The sequence below is a fragment of the Molossus molossus genome, unplaced genomic scaffold, assembly GCF_014108415.1.
Source record: "Molossus molossus isolate mMolMol1 unplaced genomic scaffold, mMolMol1.p scaffold_m16_p_1, whole genome shotgun sequence".
Taxonomy (NCBI): Eukaryota; Metazoa; Chordata; class Mammalia; order Chiroptera; family Molossidae; genus Molossus; species Molossus molossus.
The window spans coordinates 111,513,192-111,534,800 of NW_023425344.1; the positions used below are offsets into that span (position 1 = coordinate 111,513,192).

General features: G+C 43.6%; 1 protein-coding gene across 1 annotated transcript in view; it reads left to right on the top strand.

Moving 5' to 3' along the window:
• The window catches only part of CUBN (cubilin), a 292,271-nt gene that overhangs the window by 261,665 nt on the left and 8,997 nt on the right, over positions 1–21,609 (top strand). Inside the window, exons 60-64 of the mRNA XM_036275497.1 lie at positions 5,169–5,377; positions 15,315–15,477; positions 15,839–16,044; positions 18,709–18,856; positions 19,747–19,928. Of these exons, the coding sequence (XP_036131390.1) occupies positions 5,169–5,377; positions 15,315–15,477; positions 15,839–16,044; positions 18,709–18,856; positions 19,747–19,928 (908 nt within the window). The remainder of the gene's footprint in view (positions 1–5,168; positions 5,378–15,314; positions 15,478–15,838; positions 16,045–18,708; positions 18,857–19,746; positions 19,929–21,609) is intronic.

Sequence of the window (21,609 nt, forward strand, 5' to 3'; positions counted from 1 at the left end):
TATAGATGTTTCTCCTTTTCCCCCCATTGACACCCTCCTTCCCATGTTCCCCGCCCCTTCCCCAGCTTTGTTGTCTATGTCCATTGGTTATGCATACATGCATATAAGTTCTGTGGTTTATCTCTGGGTCAATTTTGTTCATCAGTTTGTTTAGTTCATTATATTCCACAAATAAGTGAGATCATGTGATATTTGTCTTTCTCTGTCTGGCTTGTTTTGCTTAGCATAATACTCTCCAGGTCCATCCAAGTCATCTCAAATGATAAGAGACCTTTCTTTCCTACAGCTGCATAGTATTCCATTGTGTACATGTACCACAGCTTCTTTATCCACTCATCTACTGATGGACTCTTGGGCTGTTTCCAGATCTTAGCTATTGTAAATAGTGCTGCTATGAACATGGGGGTACATATATTCTTTCTGATTGGTGTTTCAGGCTTCTTAGGATATATTCCTAGAAGTGGGGTCACTGAGTCAAATGGCAGTTCAATTTTTAACTTTTTGAGGTAACATCATAGTGTTTTCCATAGTGGGCAGCAGAATTTTCACTGATACCACACTTAAGGCAAGAGAAAGAAAGGAAAAAATGAACACATGAGACTACATCAAACTAAAAAGCTTCTGCACAGTAAAAGAAACAATCATCAAAATGGAAAGGAAACCCACCATATGGGAGACCATAATTGCCAATGATGCATCAGATAAGGGGTTAATTTCCAAAATATATAGAGTGCTCATACAACTCAACAAAAGGAAGACAGAGAACCAATTAAAAAATGGGCAGAGGAGCTAAATAGACACCTCTCCAAACAGGACATACAAATGGCCAAGAGACATATGAAAAAATGCTCAGTTTGCTTTTAGAGAAAAAGACAAAATGGGTCCATGTGGAACCTCATTGGATGTTCTAAATGAATTCACTGCTTCAGGGCAGTTGTGGACTGCTGCTTTGAAAATCACAGGCCTCTTGGTCCACCCTTTTCCCTCAGGCAACAGCTCTGAATGCTTTTATGTCCTGCTTCCTGTGCATCACTGAGCTTCCTCCAACTACAAGGGAAAGCTGCAGCTGGCTCCCTGGGGAACAGGAAAGTGCCTGAAGTCAGGCCAGTCTTCCTCGTGAGGTGCCAGCCATCCACCCTTTGTCCAAGTCTTGGTTGTCCTGCGTTGGATAGAAATGCGATCCGGGAGACCCCAATGAAACATCAGCCACATGTAACGTCAGCCACAGAAACGTCAATTTTCAAGATAACTACTTAGAAATGTAGCTGACTCCACAAAGCCTTCAAGCTGATTTGCCTAGATAAAATAGCTATTTCTTACGTTATCAGATTTATCCTGGCTCGAGCTTCACTCTGAAGTTTAATAATTGGAGAGAAATCATTTAGGATTCAGTTACTGACTTTTAATTAAGTAAATCTTGATCCAGATCTCACTGCTTACTCTGGATTTATAGTTCCGATATTTCTGTGGCCAAACACTTTCTTTCTCTGAAGAAGTAGCTCTTTTGTCGGAAGTGTTTCCAGTTTGGGGGAGGTTAGAGTGACGTTACAGAGCGCCTCCGACTCGGCTGGACTGACGCGGGTGCTGATGGATGGGAGTTCGCCACATGCTACAAAGTGCACGGTAGCAAGGAAGATGATGGATGTAGGCTGCGAAACCACACGGCAAGGTTAAAGTCTTAAAAGAGAATTTTACAATATCAATATAGTAAATATATATTATTTTCTTTTTTTTAATCCTCACCCGAGGACTTTTTTTTTTTTTTTTTTTCATTTATCTTCAGATAGAGCTGGAGAGAGAGAGAATCAATGTGAGAGAGATACATCAAGTGGTCGCCACCCACACGACCCCAACCGGGGTTGGGGACAAACTGCAACCGAGTTACATGCCCTTAGCGGGAACTGAACTCGGGACTCTCTGGTCCACGGGCTGATGCTCCAACCGCTGAGCCAAACCAGCCAGGGCTGTATTATTTTCTTAAGCATGTAACTATTTTATAGTTAGAGTTCTATTCTACTCAGCTATTGGTGAAATGTAAAAATAGTAATGTGGCAATAATACTTTTTGATGGATAACCCTTCTTTTGTTAATATTCATCTTTATAGTTTCGAAAGACACCTGTTTACGTTTGCCTTTGCCATAGGAGGAGCAAAAGCACAGAGCATTTGTACTATGTTTAAATAGAAAGACGGGAGAGACATACAGAATAACATTGAATGTAAACTGTCATTGAAAAAATTTTTTTAAAGTGTAGGGGAATCAGAGTGATTATAACAAGCTCCTGTACTATACAAACACCCAAAGGTGCTTACTCACAGGTGACGGTCCTTATGTTACTTATACATTTACTTCAGTCATTTGACTATTCACTCATATAATATTATACTTACTCACATTCATATATAATGTGAATTATATAATTCACTCATATAATGTTCTATTTGCTTAATTATTTGACTATTTTGGAAAGGATTATCTGTGATAATGTTAGTTTTTCATTGTCATTGTTTTGTGTGTGTATTTTAAGAATTAAGCAATGTGCTTCATTACAGTTTGATAACTCAAACAAGCTACTTATTAGTCGGTTATTGCCAGAGTAAGAGTGGCTAACACACCATCCAGGTTTCAGAGGTCTGTACCTAGAGCACTGATTTTTATCACTATGCGTCTGCGGACGGGTTTCCTGCCTCTGTGCCCAGCTGCAGGTTCACTGCTTGGCCCCAGCCTTCAGGCTGGGTTCAGGTCCGCTCTGTGTCCACTTTGCTTCCCACCAGCAGTCACCGGGGCATGAGCTCTGGGTGAGTCACAGGAGTACAAAAGGCCCAGCAAAAAACACCGGCCCTGTTAGGGCCTCATCCACTCGTGACCACTCCCATTCCAATGTCTAAGGCAAGTCACATGGCCAAGCCTAACATCAAGTGGACAGAAAAACATCCTCTGTTCGTGCCAGAGCACTGCAGAGAGAGACACTGAAGACAGAGGGACTGAAGCACTAAGAATCATCGGATCTGTCACTCAGTCTGTGCCAATGCATGCCAGCGATGTATGGATTCTTGCTCTGGGGTTCCTTGGAGGAAGAAGGGTGTTTCTATCTTATTATTATTATTATTGTTATTATTAACAGCAGTAGTGTAGTGGTGGTGGTATTGTATAAGTGTGTTTAATGGCACTTACTGTACCCAAGTACAGTTATCATTCTGCCCTTATTAACTTATTAGTAACAATTAAAATAAGCAAGTAGTGATAAAATATATAGCTTGAATTTTTTAAAGTAGCATTTTGTTTTCTAGAGCTTATGTATTAATAGAATGAAGCTAAGCGTTTTCCTGTATACAAACCTCCAAGTCCTTATGGCCCCTTGCTACCTTCAGCCCAGGCCAGGGCAATGTCCTCTTACCTGGTGTCATCTCCTCCAGTCCTACTCCCTGACATGTAAATGCTACTACCAGGACAAATGTAGATCAGACTTGACTAGAAAGTACGTTCTGACTCTGCCACTCCTCTGATCAAAAACCTTTCAAATGGACCCCATTGTCCACAGAATAAAATCTAAAATCCTATACTCTGACACTGAGGCCCTCTATAGAGTAGCCCAGCCTGTCCCCCAATCTTTTCAGTATTCTCCTCCATGTCCTCTGTTGTTTTCACCAACAGAATTTTGCTTCCTTTGCATGTAAGTTCTTGTCCACTTAACCTTTGGTCACGAGGTGCTTCCAGCCTGGAATCGCCGGTACCAACCCCACTTCCCCAAGGTCTTATCCTTTTTATCCTTCAAGATCCAGATTAAATGTCCCCTCCTCCTTGAACATTCTAGGTCCTCAGAGTCCGAAGTAATCTCCCCCTTTCTGCACAACTCTCATGACTTTCCTGCCTCTCTTATGGCGCCTGTCAGTTTCTAATTGTAGCATCCTCATTTATCTGTGTCCTCTCATTGCTATTGGATGGCTAGTCATCTTTTCTCACACTTCAACACTAAATATATGTCCGTCACTATTAAAACAATACTTATTGAATGAATACATAAATCGATCAATTCATTAATACCTTGAGTAACTGCACTTCCTGGCTACGCACGTCAACAAGCTTAAGTGGTTTCCTAAAGTAATAATCAGTTGATACCGAGATAAAAGCTATGCAAACCCCAATCCTTTTGTTTTTTGTTCGCGGTTCTCTTTAACATGGAAGGAATTATTAGAGTGATATCATGAAGTACTGTGCATTGCTTTGGTTTCAGAATAATTTTGTCCTAGATACCATATATGGAAATATCAGAGACTGGGCCTTTGGAAGAATTTCAGCTGCACAAAACATCTGTGTCCGTAGTCTATAGTTTGACCTGACTTGAGAGCTATGGACAAGGCAGTCTGACCTACTGGGTCACGCATCTGACCTGAGAAGGCTGCACGGAGGTCGCCTTCGTCTCCAGGGAGCTCTGCCGTCGTGTGTATTTCCTGCCAGCACCAGGCCCCACATCTTAGCACCTCCTGACGTTGCAAGCAACCTTTTCACTGTTGACAGCTAAATATGTGGAGTAAGAAAAATAAGCGAAACCAATGTCAGTGAGTTTTAACCTTGAAAGAAATAACAATCTGTATTTGTATAGAATATAAGCTATATGGACATTACTTTGAGCATCTATTTAATCCCTGGTCCTCTTAGGGCTATTTTGAGCTTAATTCATCCTCACTGTTTCTTTTGAAATTGTCCGTAGTTTTTCTTCCTTTTATGTCCTTCTTACATCACGTCTGAGGTACTGGCTTAGGCTGTGGAGTGGATGAAACCAAATCCAGTGTTCAGAGGAGTGGAGAGGAAATAGTGATGAAGAAGGGGAGGTCCCCGCTGAATCTCAGTGAGCAGTCTGGTGCTAGTTCTAAAAGTGCGAGAGGAAACAGAAACGATAGGAATTAAAAAAAAAAAAAATTTTTTTTTTCTTGATTAATTTTAAAGAGAGAGGAAGGGAGAGGGAGAGAGGTAGAAACATCGATGAGAGAGAACATCGATGGGCCGCCTCCTGCATGTCCCCCCTGGGGATTAGACCCACAGCCTGGGTTGACGCTCAACCACTGAGCCACACCAGCGGGGCAACGATAGGAATTTGTAAAGCCTCCATGTGAAATGTAAGATGTATCCTCCTCAGTCTGCTCAGTGACGTCTCTGTTTTAACACAGGGCCTCAGCAAGGATGCGGTGGCTATCTGACAGGCTCAGATCACACCTTCGCCTCTCCTGATTCTGATTCCCATGGAAGATACGACAAGCATCTAAACTGCATCTGGTTCATAATTGCACCTGTGAACAAACTCATTAAACTCACCTTCAACACGTTTGCTCTGGAGTCAGCATTTATCTTGCAAGGATGCTTTTATGACTATGTGAAGGTAAGGCCGTTCTAGTGCCCTACAGTCTTCTCATCCAGACGTTCATATGCCATATTTCACTTTCTACCTACACGAACTTTTGAAAATTGTGAGTGCCACTAACTTTTCAGATGACCTGTACTTCAGTGATATAATATGTAATATTACAGATGCTCTCTCTTCATATCAAATTAATATTTAATATAGATGACTCAAAAACCGTGTGTGGCTTCTAGCATTAGCTTTAAGAGTCACTGTTTATCCATGTCTCATCGGGAGATGATCTGTGGAATGAGCTTGTTTCGGAAGAGATAATCAAGGGGCCCAGCAAATCCTGCATATAAATAATCACCCCTTAATGTATCTGTTTTTAAAATGTATGTTTTATATAGTCACTGTTCATATTGCCTTCAGATATGGAAAATATCTTAGTCCTAAAATCTCATTAAAAACAAATCAAGAGACTTCTCACTTTTTAATGTCTCTTCAGTATTAAATGATTGTATCCATCAGGCTATATGAATTTAAATTTCAATTTTTAAGTAGTGTCAATCAATATATACTACTACATTCTTGAGGGGGAAATATCAGATATAGCAAGATTTCTGACCAAGAGGAGGTTAAATCTGATTACCAAAGTAAGGACGGCAGAGGCAAATCAATAATAAGCCATCAAGATAGTTAAAACTAAAGTGCTAACTGAAGCACTGGATACAGGATCGAAGCAATGTGCAAGTTTAAAGGGAAGTTTAAATGACAGTCTGGTGTGAACAAGAAAGACTTCTTAGAGAGAGGAACGCTTCTTCCATCAGGGGAGAAGGCCCTGTGGGCAAGCCGAACACACAGAAGGCATAGACATCGGAATGTGCCTGTTCTTGAAAGAGTGGAGGGGCTGGCTTTATCAAAGCAAGATGTTACTAAAGAGCAGCCAGAAACAAGATTGTGTAGTGGAGGAATTCTCAGACTATAAAGGATCTTGAAAGTCAAACAAATGAGCGTCGGCCTGCGGTCCGGAGAGACCCGGGTTTGGTTCCCGCTAAGGGCATGTACCTCGGTTGCAGTTTGTCCCCGGCCCTGGTTGGTTGTGCAGGTGGCAGCCACTAGATGTGTCCCTTTCACGTCGATGTTTTTCTCTCTCTCTCTCTGTTCCTCTCTCTCCCTCCCACTCTGTCTGAACAAAAAATAGAAAAATGTCCTCAGGTAAGGATTAAAAAAAAAAAGAAAGTCAAACAAATGAATCTGGATTTTAGGCCGTTAAAAATAAAGAGTGATTGAAGGTTTTCCAATCCAAGTGATGTGTTGAGAGCAGAGTTTAAGAAGTCTCACCTGGAATCCAGATTCAGGGTGAACTGTCACAGGGAGAGCCTGGAGGGAGGGCCCCAGGGTGAGGTTACCTTATGTCCGGAGGGTACAGAGATGGTAGAGATGGCAAACCTGGGGCAAGAAAAGCTTTGAAGTTCAAAATCATGTTAAATTAAAAAAAAGTCATGGGTGGAATACACAGCTGAGTACTTAATTACATACCGTCTCGTATTTTCACTGCGATAAGCACCAACCCTTAGGAGAGCAGAAGAATGCCAGCTTTAGGAAGAAACCATGCTTTTGTTAGGGATTGGTTCAGGTTGGCTCGTAGCAGGGCAGACAGATGGCATTGCCTGTGGGCAGAGGATGGCACAGGCCAGCAGCAAGAAAACAGAACAGAGAAGAGACAGCCAAAGAGCACTTTTGAAATCAGGGGAAATGGTGCTTTCCTGTAGGGGGCAGCCTGCATCCAGAAGGCCGGGGTCCCACCCAGAACGGTTCACAGTGAGGTAGCTGGAGAACGAAAGACAAGAAACAAGAGTCACGAAAAACCAACCAACCAAAAAACCCACAAAAACTAGGAATAGTCGCGTGTCATCACTGAAGTCAAGTAGAGAGCCTTTTATCAAGGATGGGTGGTCAGTACTCGTGAATTGTAAATTAGAGGCCAGGGAAGGTTAAGATGAAGGAAAAACTCATTAGATTGCTTGACAACTTTAAATAAGGTATTGTCACAGAAGCAGGATCAGAGGGAGTTCATGAAAAACGAGAGATAACAAGAAATGTCAGTTCGGGTTGAATTGTTCCTTTCTGAAATGAGACCAAAAGGGCCGGGAACAGCAGTAAGGCTGATGCTCAAGACAGTCGGAGAGTTGCCTTGACTTTACAGAAAGATAATGAGCTTCAGGGACAGATGATATGCACTTAAACCCAATTTTGCCACCTGACAAATTTTGTATCTCCCTGATTCTTATCACTGCATCTATTAAAAAGCAAACAAAAAACCACATACTCATACCTGCCTTGCAAAACTCTTTTGAGGATAAAGATAATATGTGCTGGACTATTCAGCATTGTGCCTGACATGTACTTTGTAAGCAAGTTTCTTTCTTTATTTTCCCCTTTGTGAAGTTATAGAAGGCATGAGGCTATACAATCTTCTTTCTTTAAAATATTACAAATAACTGATTTGCATATACATGGTTTTAAATATATATTCATGTAGGGTGTTTGGTTTGGTCCTGCTGGGAAGGTTGATAGGATTTATTCTCAAGATCCATTCCCATATAGAAGATTGTGATTTGATAATGTCATTAAAGGCAACTGGTAATTTTAAGACAAAAATAACAATATTGAAAACAAGAAATTATTTTCTAGCTTCGAGATATAATTTAAAAGCTAAGAAATTCTGTTCAGATCTGCTCTTACTTTTCTTCTTGGGAAATTAATTTTCCTCACTTGGCAAGTTTTTCAGCTTATACTGAATGGGCAGATAAAAGAGCACCCCTTGGTATGGGAAGCCTGGAGGTCTCTTTATTAAAAAGATTCTCTGTGACAAATGAAACATTTGATTCCTTTTAGATTGTTTCATAGATATTAAAATCAAATCCCATTTTAGCAAAACTAACTTAATTCAATTCTGGAGGTAGATAAGCAAGTGAAAATTTGCCAATTCCATTATTCACCCATGATTATATCACTTTTTTTTTTTTTTTTTTGAAGGGTTGATTTGGAAGTTATTAAGGTACACATTAATTGTGTGTTTCACTGAGTGGCTGCTGTTGAATTAACATCACATCCACTCCATAAAGAGTCACGTGGCATCTTTATGTGCTGGGCGCTGTCCCCTGCTGTAGAGTGAGAAGACTGACATGTAGGCACATAAATCATTATATAACGTGACAAAATGATAAATATGAACAATGTAGAAAAGCAGAACAGTTGATGTCATTTTGAGGTCAGGAAAGACTTCCTAGATGGGATTGTTGAGCTGGGCTTTAGAGGAATTTCACAAAGGCATGCTTCCTGTGGGAGGCTGGCTACGAAGAGAAGGCGAGACCGAGGGGCTGCGAGCTGCACAGAGCAGGCCCAGCCTCTTGAACCAAACTCCTATTGGTTAAGTCTCTCCCCTGTGGTGAGCAGTGAGGGAAGTGGCAGAGAGGGCTCAGAACAGGGACCTGGCTGAGTGTCTCTGCCAGGAAATCAGGAACTAGCACAAAGGAGATGCCTTCTTCCTGACATTTTCCACCATGATTTTTGTTTGTTTGTTTTTTAAATTTTTGTTACAGATGTTTCTCCTTTTTCTCCCATTGACATCCTCCTCCCAACCCTGCCTCCCCCCACCCCCAGCATTGTCTATGTCTATGGTTATGAATACATGCATATACTGTACGTTCTGTGGTTTATCTCTTCCCTCCCCCTGGCTCCCCTCTTCTGAGGTTTGTCAGTCTACACCCTACTTCTATGTCTCTGGGTCTATTTTGTTCATCAGCTTATTTGTTCATTATATTCCATAAATAAGTGAGATCATGTGGTAGTTGTCTTTCTCTGCTTGGCTTATTTCGCTTAGCACAATACTCTCCAGGTCCCTCCATGTCGTCTCAAAGGATAAGAGATCTTTCTTTCTTACAGCTGCATAGTACTCCATTGTGTACATGTACCACAGCTTTTTTATTCATTCATCTACTGATGGACACTTGGGCTGTTTCCAGATCTTAGCTATTGTAAATAGTGCTGCTATGAACATAGGGGTGCATATATTCTTTCTGATTGGTGTTTCAGGCTTGTCAGGATATATTCCTAGAAGTGGGATCACTGGGTCAAATGGCAGTTCAATTTTAATTTTTTGAGGTAACACCATAGTGTTTTCCATAGTCCCAACACTATTTTGTAATACTTCCTTGACCATACAAAGTGAAAGTCAACAATGCTATAGCCTACCCATATACATAGTTCCAAAAACTCAATATAATGTATTAACTACAATGAAAAGGAGAAACTAAAGGAAAGTATATAAAATAGTACTTATTTCAATATATCAATTCTCTGTCACAACTACACCAAGTCAGATGATAAAGTAGTCAAATCTTCTATGTGGAATCATGGCAAATGTAAAAGTATAAATTTAAACTCATAGGGGGAGGCCATATTTGTACATTAAATCAATAGGAGTATCACCATCTGCAATACGTATTTCTGAGTGTTGGAAAAACTAACATAAACCAGTTATAAGGAGAACAAAGAGTACTCTTCCCTCAGCTTACTCAGCAATCGTGTTCTTGGAAATTTAGTGATTATTAAAACTGTGCAAGCATAATTTTGTGTTTAAATATTGAATAGATTTAGGTTCTGGGTTGAAATAATTATCAACAGTTTTTTTACACACAATGTCTGGCAGGATTTGATTATGTGGGACACAGAATAAGCCTTCACTTTGCAGAATTTTTCTGTGAAGTACCAGATGGGATTCTGCCATGTGGCTGCTGAATACTGAATGCCAGTTTTATCACCAAATTATTGTGATGACCAGGAAACACCAAACTTTTGCAAAACACTCCCTACGGACAGTTCTATCCCCCACTGAGAACACCTGTCTTAACCCACTGAGCTAGGCGTCAGTCTGTGGTCAGCCACTGAGAAGGGGGGTCTTCATCTCTGGGGAGGAGACCAACCACCTATCCAGGTATCAGGTTCCTATCTTTATGAGGCAGTACCTACTATTAGTTCGTTCATTCATTCATTCATTCATTCATTCACTGGTTCCTCCAATACATGTTTATTTGAGTACCCATTATGTTCCAGACACGTTTACAAGTACTGGAAAAGAACATTGAGATAACAATAATAATAGTAATAACCATAATAATAATATAAAAATTCCTGTATTTATAGAGCTAATTCAAATCATTGCTTCTTGTGGCTTTTCCTGAGACCACTGGGACCAGTATAACATTTTCCCCAGAAGGTTCTGAAATAGGTCAGAATTCAGCCCTAAACCTGAAAAATTCTCTGTATTCTTTTTTGCATCCCAGGTTATGCCCCAGCATGTTGTCTGGCAGACTAGCAGAGGCTCCTCAATGAAAGCAAGAATTTGTGAGGATACTCTAAAATGCAATGTAGAGAGGTTCCAAATAAGAATATAAAAATCGCCCAGCTGATGTGGCCCATTGGTCGACCCAGGCACCAAGAGGTCGCTGGTTCAATCCCTGGTCAGGGCACATGCCCAGGTTGTGGGCCCAATCCTCGGGGGGGCGTGCAGGAGGTGACCAATCGATGTTCTTGCTCATTGATGTTTCTATCTCTCCTTCTCCCTTCCCTTCTCTCTAAGATCAATAAAGAAAAAATAAATTAAAAAAAAAAGAATATAAAAATCTTTCTGTCATCAAATTCCCAGGAAAATATAAAAAGATAAAGTCCTAAGAAAATTAATGTCTGAAATGAAGTTAAATGGGAAAGCATTACAGTCCAATATCAAATCTATCGCCCTTTTGCATTGAAAGTTCATAGAAATTAAAATTCAAGCATTTCCTTCCCCACTTTCTTCCATTGCTCGAACTAATGTCAGGATAAAGTACAGGACCTTGCATCCGTTGTAGTCAGAGGCTGTCTCCCACTGAATCATCTGTATAGTTCCTTCAGGATCTTAAGTCAACTCTCATGTGCTCCACTATCAAAGAGTTTTAAAAGCTGAGAAAACACAAAATTCTACTCAGAACTCACCTACATCTATAAGACTTAGAACGCAGTTTGAGCTCCAGGTCGGAAGCACTTGTGCCCGGCAGTATATGTGCCCACAGAGCAATGAGTGACGGGAAAGGTAGCAGGCAGTGATTGTGCAGGTCCTCAGGGCACCGCTCATGTCCTAGTCCAATGGTTCCCATCCCCGGCACTGTACAGTGCACCCCCTTACACTGGAGCTACCCCGCGAAGTCCACAGTGCAGCTGTAGACTCCACTGTGAATGGTGGAGCAGATGGAGGAAATCTTGGCTTCAGCTCCAAGAAGTCCAGGAGCTCACGTCAGTAGTCCAGAGGCCACAGCCTGTCTATTTCATCTCAGTTAAGAGAAATCTTATTGTGATAGTGAATGAACTCCTGCAAACACCAGCTTGAGGCCGGGCATTATACAATTCCCGTCCATCACTGTTACCAGCTATTTATTCGAAACCCAAACCAGATTGTATAGCTCCTACAGGAGAAGATGCAAACTGCTTGGCAGGAAACGTGTGGCACTTCAGTCTTGTCCTCAAAGTGCTTTCCCAGCCCTGATTCCGTCCTCTCACCCTAATCTCCAGGCACATCGAAGGGTGAGCTGCTGAGACGAGCCACCCTTCTGTGCTCCTGTGATCTGCATCACGTTCCATCTGCTGCCTCTTCTCCAGGGTGGAAGGGCTCCACTTACTTTTAAATAACAGTTCAAATGTCTGTGTGAGGTCTTTCCTGACTTCGTCACCTGGGTCCCCCTATTACATTACATTTTTGATTGTAACATTTATTTTATTTTATGTATAATACACACGCACAGATATGCATGTATGTTTAATTTAAGGATCTCTCTCACACTGATTTGTGAGTGTAAAATTAGTGTCTTGAATGTATGGGAAGTGCCTGATACACCCTTGAATGTATAGGGCCTAGCACAGAGGCAGGCACACAGTACATAGAATAAAAATGCTGCTAATATGAATGTGCTGATAAAGGCAGCAGCGTTTATAATACAAGTTTAATTTGCTGACCAGAAAAAGTACATTAGCTAAAACTTGGCCAAACTAGTCTTTTATAAAATGAAGGGGTAGATGACTCAACTCTTGAATCTCTTCTGGCTCTGAATTTATTAGCATTGTGTTTAAGCAGGCAAGACAGTGCCATCTAGTGGTAATGTTGTCTTCTGTTTATTATGAAATTACTTTTTTCCCCTTTATTGTTGAAAGTATTACAGATGTCCTCCTTTTTCCCCTATGGACACCCCGCTCCCCACTCCCACCCCTCCCCCTTCACCATACTGTTGTCTGTGTCCATTGGTTGTACACATATGCATATAAGTTCTTTGGTTTTTCTCTTCCCACACCCTCAACCCCCTTCCTTCTGAGATTTGTGAGTCTGTTCTTTACTTGCACGTCTCTGCATCTATTTTGTTTGTCAGCTTATTTTGTTCATTAGATTCCACAAATATGTGAGATCATGTGATACTTGTCTTTATCTGACTGGCTTATTTTGCTTACTTCTTTTTCACTGTTTCTATTTTATATATTCCTAACATTTTAAAATAGTGGTGGTCATGTCTGTTCTCAGGTTTATAATAGACCATAGTTCTTTTAGAAATTAAATATTTAGATCTACACACATAATGACTTTAGAAATACCATGAAGAATACTGAGCTGGAGAAAACTTTGTTTTCTAATAATTGACAGAAATCCAAGGATCTACCATTTCAGAAGGCATTTGTCGAAGGCTTTTGAGGCTGGGGCTTGTTCTGGGTGCTCGTGAAACCACAGTGAATAATAATCAGCCTTCCCACCCATGGCATTTACAGTCCTGTTGGGAGAGGGACCAGAAGAAGTAAATAAGCAACAAATGAGACAAGTTTTGATTAAAAATAGAAAATAGAAGAGGAAGATACTGGGGGGGGGGCACGTTAGGTAGGGTTGGCCTCTGTCAAAAAGTGACATTTGAGCCCTGGCCAGTTTGGCTCAGCGGTTAGAGCATTGACCTGCGGTCCGGAGAGACCCGGGTTCGGTTCCCGCTAAGGGCACGTACTTCGGTTGCAGTTTGTCCCCGGCCCTGGTTGGTCGTGCGGGTGGCAGCCACTCGATGTGTCCCTTCACGTCGATGTTTCTCTCTCTCTCCCTTCCTCTCTCTCCCTCCCACTCTATCTGTACAAAAAATGGAAAAATATCCTCGTGTGAGGATAAAAAAAAAAAAAAAAGTGACATTTGAGCTGAGACCTGGTGAGTGTGGTCTGTGCAAGAGCCCAGGAGGTGCTTCTGGTGGGAGGACAGTGAGGTGGGGCCTGGGGCTGGGCGGGGCTCTTCCAGATGGGGAAGTTACAAGAAGCAGGGTAGTGGGAGGGGGGCTGAGGACCGGCCCAGGCCAGACCAGGCAGGGGCTCGCAACCCCCCACAAAGAGTTTGGTTTTACATTAAGTGCAGTGGAAACCCCTAAGGCACTTTAGGCCAAGCAGGGGCACGATAGGATGTATTGTGAACACTTGGGCAGCCCGGAGGGGAACACTGCTCCGGAACATCCATCGGGAAGATGTTCGGAGAGAGGAGGTGAAGGACAATAGTGGGCACCATGGAGGTGGGGCCCTCTGGGGTAGGTTTGGAAGGTCCCCCGGAATAGATGTCGGGTAGGGGAGAGAGACAGGAATCAAGGATGACTGAAGTTTTAGGCTAGAGACGTTTACTGATATGAAGAGGTCTGGGAAAGAACAGGGTTGGGGGGGGTGTTGGAAGAGAGGAATCGAAGCACTATTCATTTATTAGCTATTTACCGAGTGCCTCTTGTGTGCCAGACACTCCTCTAAGAACGGGGCCGCAATGCACAGAACAAACAGCAACCCGTGCTCTCACGGGACCTGCAGTCCCCAGAACGGAGACAAGGACATAAGTCACACGTGCAGTAGGTCAAGGAAACGCCCGCGCTAAAGAAACCGGAAAGCAGGAGAGAAGGAAGAGAGTGTCGGGAACGTTTCCACTGTAAATGGGGCAGTCAGGGTGGCCTCACTGACTCGATGTTTGAGTCAAGACCTGAAGGAGCGAAAGGGAATGACCACACGGTCACATAGGAGAAGAGTGTCCCAGGCAAAGGGAACACCAGCCAGGAGGCAGCCATGCACCTGATTTGCTCAAGGAGCAGAGAAAAGAAAGTGGAGACAGTAAGGTACAGAGTGAAAAGGTCAGGGGCAGGAGTGGAGAGCAGACTCCGTGGGGCCTTCGAGGCCGCCTCCATGGCTTGGCTTTGTGTTGAGTGGATGGGAAGCGGTGGGGAGGCTCAGCGGAGTGCTGACCTGACCTGACTTCCACTGTAACTGCATCCTCTGGCTGATGTGTTGGGATCAAGCTAAAGAGGGACAAGTGTGGAAGCAGGAGGCTGCAGTAGGAACCCAGGCCAGGGGTGGTGGTAGTGAGAGCGAGTGTGAGGGTAGTGATGGGTTTGCTGACTGCAATGACACATTATTTTTATGTATTTTAAATAATTTTTTAAAATGTTTTTATTGATTTTTTAGAGAGAGGGGGAGGGAGAGAGAGAGAGATACAAACATCAATTTGAGAGAGAAACATGGATCGACTGCCTCTTGCACGCCCCCTACTGAGGATCGAGCCCACAACCCAGGCATGTGCCTGGACCGGGAATTGAACTGGGACCTCTCAGTCTATGGGATGATGAGCAATCCACTGAGTCAAGCAACACATTACGTATTTTAAAACTCATATATTATTCTCAATTAGAAAAAAATTTTAGACATCACACCAGGTTTTTACTGAAACTCATTTCATTATAATCGATTTAGTAGCTGTTCCTAAATGAAAACTAACTCTATGAACATCAATGTAAGATTCTTCATCATGACCTACTGGGACGTCACATCCGTGTCACCGTAAAATGTGCAACGTCTGTGTGAATGACGGAGAGCTAATGAATTATTTTCCTTGCAGTTATATGATGGGCAGAGTGAAAACGCCAAGTTGGTTGGAACCTTTTGTGGCTCCTCTGTTCCTGCTCCCTTCGTCTCTTCTGGTAACTTCCTGACAGTTCAATTTGTCAGCGACGGAACTGTAGAAAGGGAAGGATTTAATGCAACATATACCTTTATCGACAGTGAGTAAATTGAGATATTTTTATATATCATGAAACTTGTGTAGTTATGCACTAAAAATCATGTCACACATGTCTAAACTCAATGCTAATTACTAAACTCAGTGTTAATTACTAAACTCAATGTTAATTGTCATCCAAGTTCAATGTCAATTACTAAACACCATGTTAATTACTCTGTTTAATTCACGATACAAATTTGGTATAGTTCTGAGTCGAGAATATATATTCCAATTCTTCATAGAGTGATGCAAATATATTCCTGTGGGCTGGAGGGGTAGGGAAGGCAGAAATTTACATATCATGTATGTGATTCGACATGAGTAAAATTTATCTTATAAGTTGCTCTTTTTTCCCATCTCAGTGACTTGTGGTGGAACATATAATGCAACTTGGACGCCGCAAAATATTTCGTCACCCAATTTATCAAACCCAGACGCCCCACTTTCCACCTGTACGTGGGTCTTCGAAGCTCCTCCACACCAACAGGTTGAGATAACTGTGTGGGCATTACAGCTGTCCTTCCAGGACTGCCACCGGAATTACTTAGAGTTTCAGGATGCACCGGAGGTAATAATTATCGTTTGAGTGACATTCTCATCTAGTGACCTTTTTACCACCACTTGCAGAGCACTTGAAGTAATGGAGGTATAATGAAATAAATTGTCCAAGTTGCTTCTAGCTTAATGTGTTTTCCAGCTATATATGAATCCTCTATTTAGGTGTTAAGAAATTTGGACTTGGTCCTTAGGTCAGGAGCTCTCAGACTTTCATGTGCATGAGAAACATCTGGGTGTCTTGATACAAGTGTATTCCCCTGGACCCCTCTCTCGGACACTGATCCCCCACAGAGCCACCCATTACTCTGAATTTTTGATGAGCATCTCTGGTGTTCTGATACTGGTGTTCTGTGGGCCATGCTTGGAGAAGAACTTTGATAATTAGTGGAATCTATGTATAGGGTGAGTTGAAGGGGTCAGTGCAGAACTCCGAGAAATCAATTAAGAGGCGTTTGACCCCCGTCCAGTGGGACTATATTTATATTAATGTAAGAGAGGAAAAAGATGGGGAAAAAAAGGTTGTTTTGGTGTTAAAAACCAGTCAGCATTGCCCGTGGGTTGGGGCATTGGAGGAGACAGTTGGACGTGAATGTGTGCTAGCGAAAGAAGACCTGAAGGTTTGCTTGGCATCCTCATATGAGTCAGTAGTTAAAACAATAAGAGTAATGAGATTATCTGGGGACCGTGTGTAAAGTGAGGAGTCAGGAACTGAGGACGGATGCCTGGGGGAACCCCTGGGGATGCCTGGAATGGTCTCTCTGCAGTTTGGGGAGATTATCCATCTGCCCCAGTTCATTTTAGGAGGGTCATGTTCAAACCCCCATGTGCTGACTGACTACTGTAGAGGATCCATTCTGTCACTTCTTGTTTTCAAGTCCTCCTCATTCTAAACCCGGGTCTCCTGCACTGCTCATGTGTCTTGGTGGAGGCTGACTCCCATGTGGACAGAGGTTTGAGACGTACTGGCTGCTGAGCAGACACTGGGTTTGCTGAATTATTACAGAGCAGAGATACTGAGGGACGTCCTATGCTCAGGGGCATCCTGAGTTGAGATGCTAGCTTATCATCTTTCTGTTGCTTTTCAGATTTGTATATCCCAGTGATACCCTTCCTGGAGGGCCTCAGGGCCAAGTGGAACACAACCCTTTTGTTAAAGTTCTTTTAGTTTCCCGCTGCCTCAGGAATCCAGATCTCCCCGTGTGGACCAGGGCAGGCTGCCATCTGGGTGCAGGCATGCTCACGGGGCACAGGCAGCTCTGTGTTCCAACGACAGCCACACTGGCCTCAAACAAGTCTCAGTATTTGTCATGAATGATGTCCTTCAGCTGAACGAATAAAGGAAGGAACAAAGGGTTTCAGCCTGGGTAGGGAGGGAGAAGAGATTAGAAATTGACTGCTCACTGGGAAAAACTGGAACTCCCAAGGTATCCAAAAGGGGAAAGAGAAGATAGAGTTGGAAGACCACGAATGAGTCACATGGTGGAGGCGTTGCAGATAGTAATGAGATCTGACCGGGTGGCTGGCATTGGGAAAGGCAACCACAGAGAGTCTAGAGGAAAGTCACTAGTGTTAAGGAATGCAAATGAGGATGTCTAATGGGTTCTCTGTAAGAACACTGAAACCTCCAATGGTTCATAAAATGACTTGAGCTAAAATACAACAAGTCTTGAATTAACAAAGGGAAGGAACCAAAGAGAAAGTGAGAATGATGAGAAGGATCAGAGGGTGTCTTTGGCCAGAGGTAGAGACCCTCAGAGGAGAACTGGCTCTGAGGCAAGGGCATGTGCTGCAGGGAGCAGCCTGGGAATCCCTGCTCGCCCCTCCCCCATCCTTACTCAGTAAATGGAGTCGGGGGAAGAATGGCCTCCATCAGGAGGCTGCCAGAGACTCAGGTTTCACCGAGGCCACCAAGTGGAAAGGCTAAGGATGCGCACAGGAGTGGCTAACAGTGCAGCTACAGGCTGGAGGATACAGCAGGCAAGGTTAGGGAAGGACCAGCAGCAGGAGATGGTATGGGTAAGAAGCACAGATCAGTAGCAGGAGTGCGCCTTTCAGTAGATAACCGAGAACTACAGGTGTGTGAGCCATACCTGTGTGAGGGGCCGCAGATGTCCTGACTTGATACAAGCTGTCCTATGCAAGGGCTGATAGGATTTGACTTTTATCCTATCCACTTGGAAGGCGATAGGGGCTGTCAGGTGTTATAAAGGGGGAACAGGGATCTCAGCACAGGCGCCAGTAGCCTTGTGGGTCATAGCAGTACCGAAGTCTCTGGTTAGATTTGCTAAGGGGTAGCAAGGGCTAGGAGCAGTGCTGGGTTAGTCCCGACTATGGAAAACCCCAGTGGAAGAACTGTAGTGAGCTTGGACAGTGAGGTGCTCAGAGCAAGGGCACAGACTGTGGCTATGAAGAGAGGGGAAGGGTCTCGCTCTTAGGAGGCAAGTATCTGACTGGTGGTTTCAGCATAAACTTGACCTCCTGCTTCCTGTCCCTCAGAGAATGGGAGACAGTTGTGGATTTCAAGGCCAATGTCAGTCTTATTGCCAAGTGCTTCAAACACTAACTAGTTTCCATGGCTGAATATAAGCATATACTTATATGCATTTGATTTCTGCGACAGCCAATTCTCTTTCGAAGCAAAATCTAATGTTATTTGGCTTCCATTTCCTTTCAGAGCGATGGAAACCCAAGAATTCACTTCTGTGGCAGAAATGCTTCAGCCGTGCCAACGTTTTATTCTTCTACGACCACTGCGGTTGTCATGTTCAGATTTGAAGTTTCTAGCAACAACTCCAGGGTGGGTTTTACCTATCAGATTGCAGGTGAGCCCTGGAACTTTAATTTTTGTACAGAAAATCTGCCGTCACTACAATTATTGCTAGAATGGACCCCTGTGAGTAAATTAGGGTTTGCTAACACACGCCCATATGAGCTAAGACTCTTCTCTGGACCCTGGGCCCCGTGTAGGAAATTATAGAAGCTGGTTTCCAAAGAGGTAAGGGACTATAATGCTAAGTAAAATGTTTAGTATACCAGCATATGCTTCCCAGTTCATGTCGTTACATAATTTAAAATTATTCATTATTTTGTTAACTATCCACTTAAACATGAACAGAAATCACCGTATCTTAGGAAATTATTGTGTCAAAACCAAGAGGCTTTGAAAGGGCTCTTTAATTACTAAGACTGAGAGGTTTATTTCCAGAGGACACTTTATTTGACTTTCATTTCGAACCTGATTAAAACGAACACTGCCTTTGATTAAAACAAACAAATAAAAATCCTCGATGTTTTACCCAAAATGGTAAAGAACAACAATTTGCCCGTTCTATCAGAACGAAGAGTTCACCAGAGGACTTAAAGGAAAGTCCGCGTACAAGACTCTGTCTTGGAGGTAGAGACTTTTTCCTTAAAAAGGGTCTAAATATCAGCCAGCCACCTCAGTGCGATCAGAAAAAGCGCAGAGAATTCTAGAATTCCGGTCTTCAAAGGCGAGGGCTCCTGCTTCACATTTCACGTGGGGGCGCTGCCTTTCCCCATGCGCCCTTCACCTCACCCCCGGAGCCCAGCGACCTCGAAGACAAGTGCTGAGGCTGGGTTAGCTTTCTCCTAAAGTGTTTCAATTTAAGCAGTTTTGGGAACTATTCCTGTCAGGTTGAAGGAACGGACTATTGGGACACATACATCCACTGTGATTATGTTTTTCTCTAAGGCTGTAACAGAGACTATAACAAGGCCTTTGGCAATCTGAGGAGTCCCGGGTGGCCCGGAGACTACAGCAGCAACGTGGATTGCACCGTGACGCTCACAGCCCCACAGAACCACACCATTTCCCTCTTCTTTCATTCATTCGGCGTCGAGGACTCAAGTGAATGCAGACATGACTTCTTGGAGGTAACATGCATTTGGGTCTCATGTAAATGAATTGTTGGAAAGATGATGGACCGCTTCCGATTCTTTTGGCTTTTTCTCTGCTATCACTAAAAAAATATCCCTTTCTCATTTCATTAATTTATTCAGTATTATTGCAGTCCACAGATACTTAGCAAGCATCTTCTGTGGCCAGGCAGCAGAAATCCAATAGGGCTCCCAGGAGGCGCGTAGTCCAGTGGGAAGGACAGACAGGAAATAGTCCTGCACAGTGTGGGAAGGACTGACAGTCACCTCCGGGACAGAGAAAGCTTCCTGTAGGAAGTGATGTGTGAGCTCAGACTGGAAGGCCCAGAGGGATGTCCAAGAACAAAGTGCTGATTTGGGGGCTGAACCATGGCACTGACTTTAATAAATGTGCTGTGTGTGGACATAAAAATAAAACCAGATGATACTAAATAGCCCAATTTCCCTGACAGCCACAGTAAGTATGGGCATCTTCGGTATTCTCTAAGGTGAACGATTCCTTGACCAAGTGTTCGGCACAGAAAGGAGGAATGTGCTGTTCCTTTCTCCTCAACCACGACCGGAGAGCTCTAATGGACAGAGATGCAACTTTGCAGTTTTCCATCCTCCTCCTCAAACACAAGGGGAGAGAACCCTCCTGGGCCTGGAGCAGGCAGAGCCAGGCTCCTCGAGCTCCTGCACCTTTGTGGTTACCCGGAGCACCAGAGGAGCACCCTCTGCGTCCTTCCTGCTGCACATCACGCACATCATGGGACTGAGGACTGTTACATTGTTGTTCGGGGTCGGGGAAGACGTTCCAATGAGCCCACAGCTCACGCAGGCTGTCCATGGAGCCCAGCGCCTCTGCTTTGCCATAAAAATCCCAGAGCTCACCTGGGTGTCCTTGGCCAACTCTGTGGAAAATGAATTCATTCTTAGGAAATAAACTTGTCCACGCAGAGGATGCTGAATTCCTCTGCTCCGTGTTTCAGGTACACGAGAGTCTTCCGTAAGGTTTCCAAATGGTCTGTTCACTCCTTCACACCTGTTGTGGAGTTTCATCTGTCTGGAAAGCTGTCCCCTATAGAACTCATCTAAGTCCTTTGTTAATGAATATTCTTAGCCTATTGTGTGACAAGCTCTGGGAGGAAGCCCGTGCCCTTTTCCTGGGGAATACTCGCCATGGTAGGAACCTGGAGAAGAGGAGGAGAGAAATACAGGATCGTTTGTGTCGATCAGGGTGTTAAACTCAGATCTGTGTACCTCACCCACCACGGAATGTAAACATTTGTATGAAGTACAAAGCAGAAACAAGGGAAGGGATGGATACGGAGGAAGGACAGAATTTTCTTGGCATTTTGGAATCCAAATGCAGTTACTTCCCGCTCACCTGAAGGCTGAGTTGACCATCCTTTTTGATGTTTGCCCTTAGTCCTGTGCACCGCGAGGTGAAGGCCAGCTCTCGAGCACTGACCGTGAGGACGTCTCCTCCCAGCTGTCCTCCCTTATCCCATAAAGGGGTCTGAAACCGCCTGTCCAACAAGCAGAGGCAGGAAACTGTGGCTTAGGTCTGTCCGTGCAGCTGTGTCTGGATCCGGGTGGCAAGTCAGTGACATTGTCACGGGGCAGCCCTCCTCAGCCTTCCATCCATGGGGACGGTGGCAGGAACGGACGTGTCTGAGGACTCCGGCCGTATTCA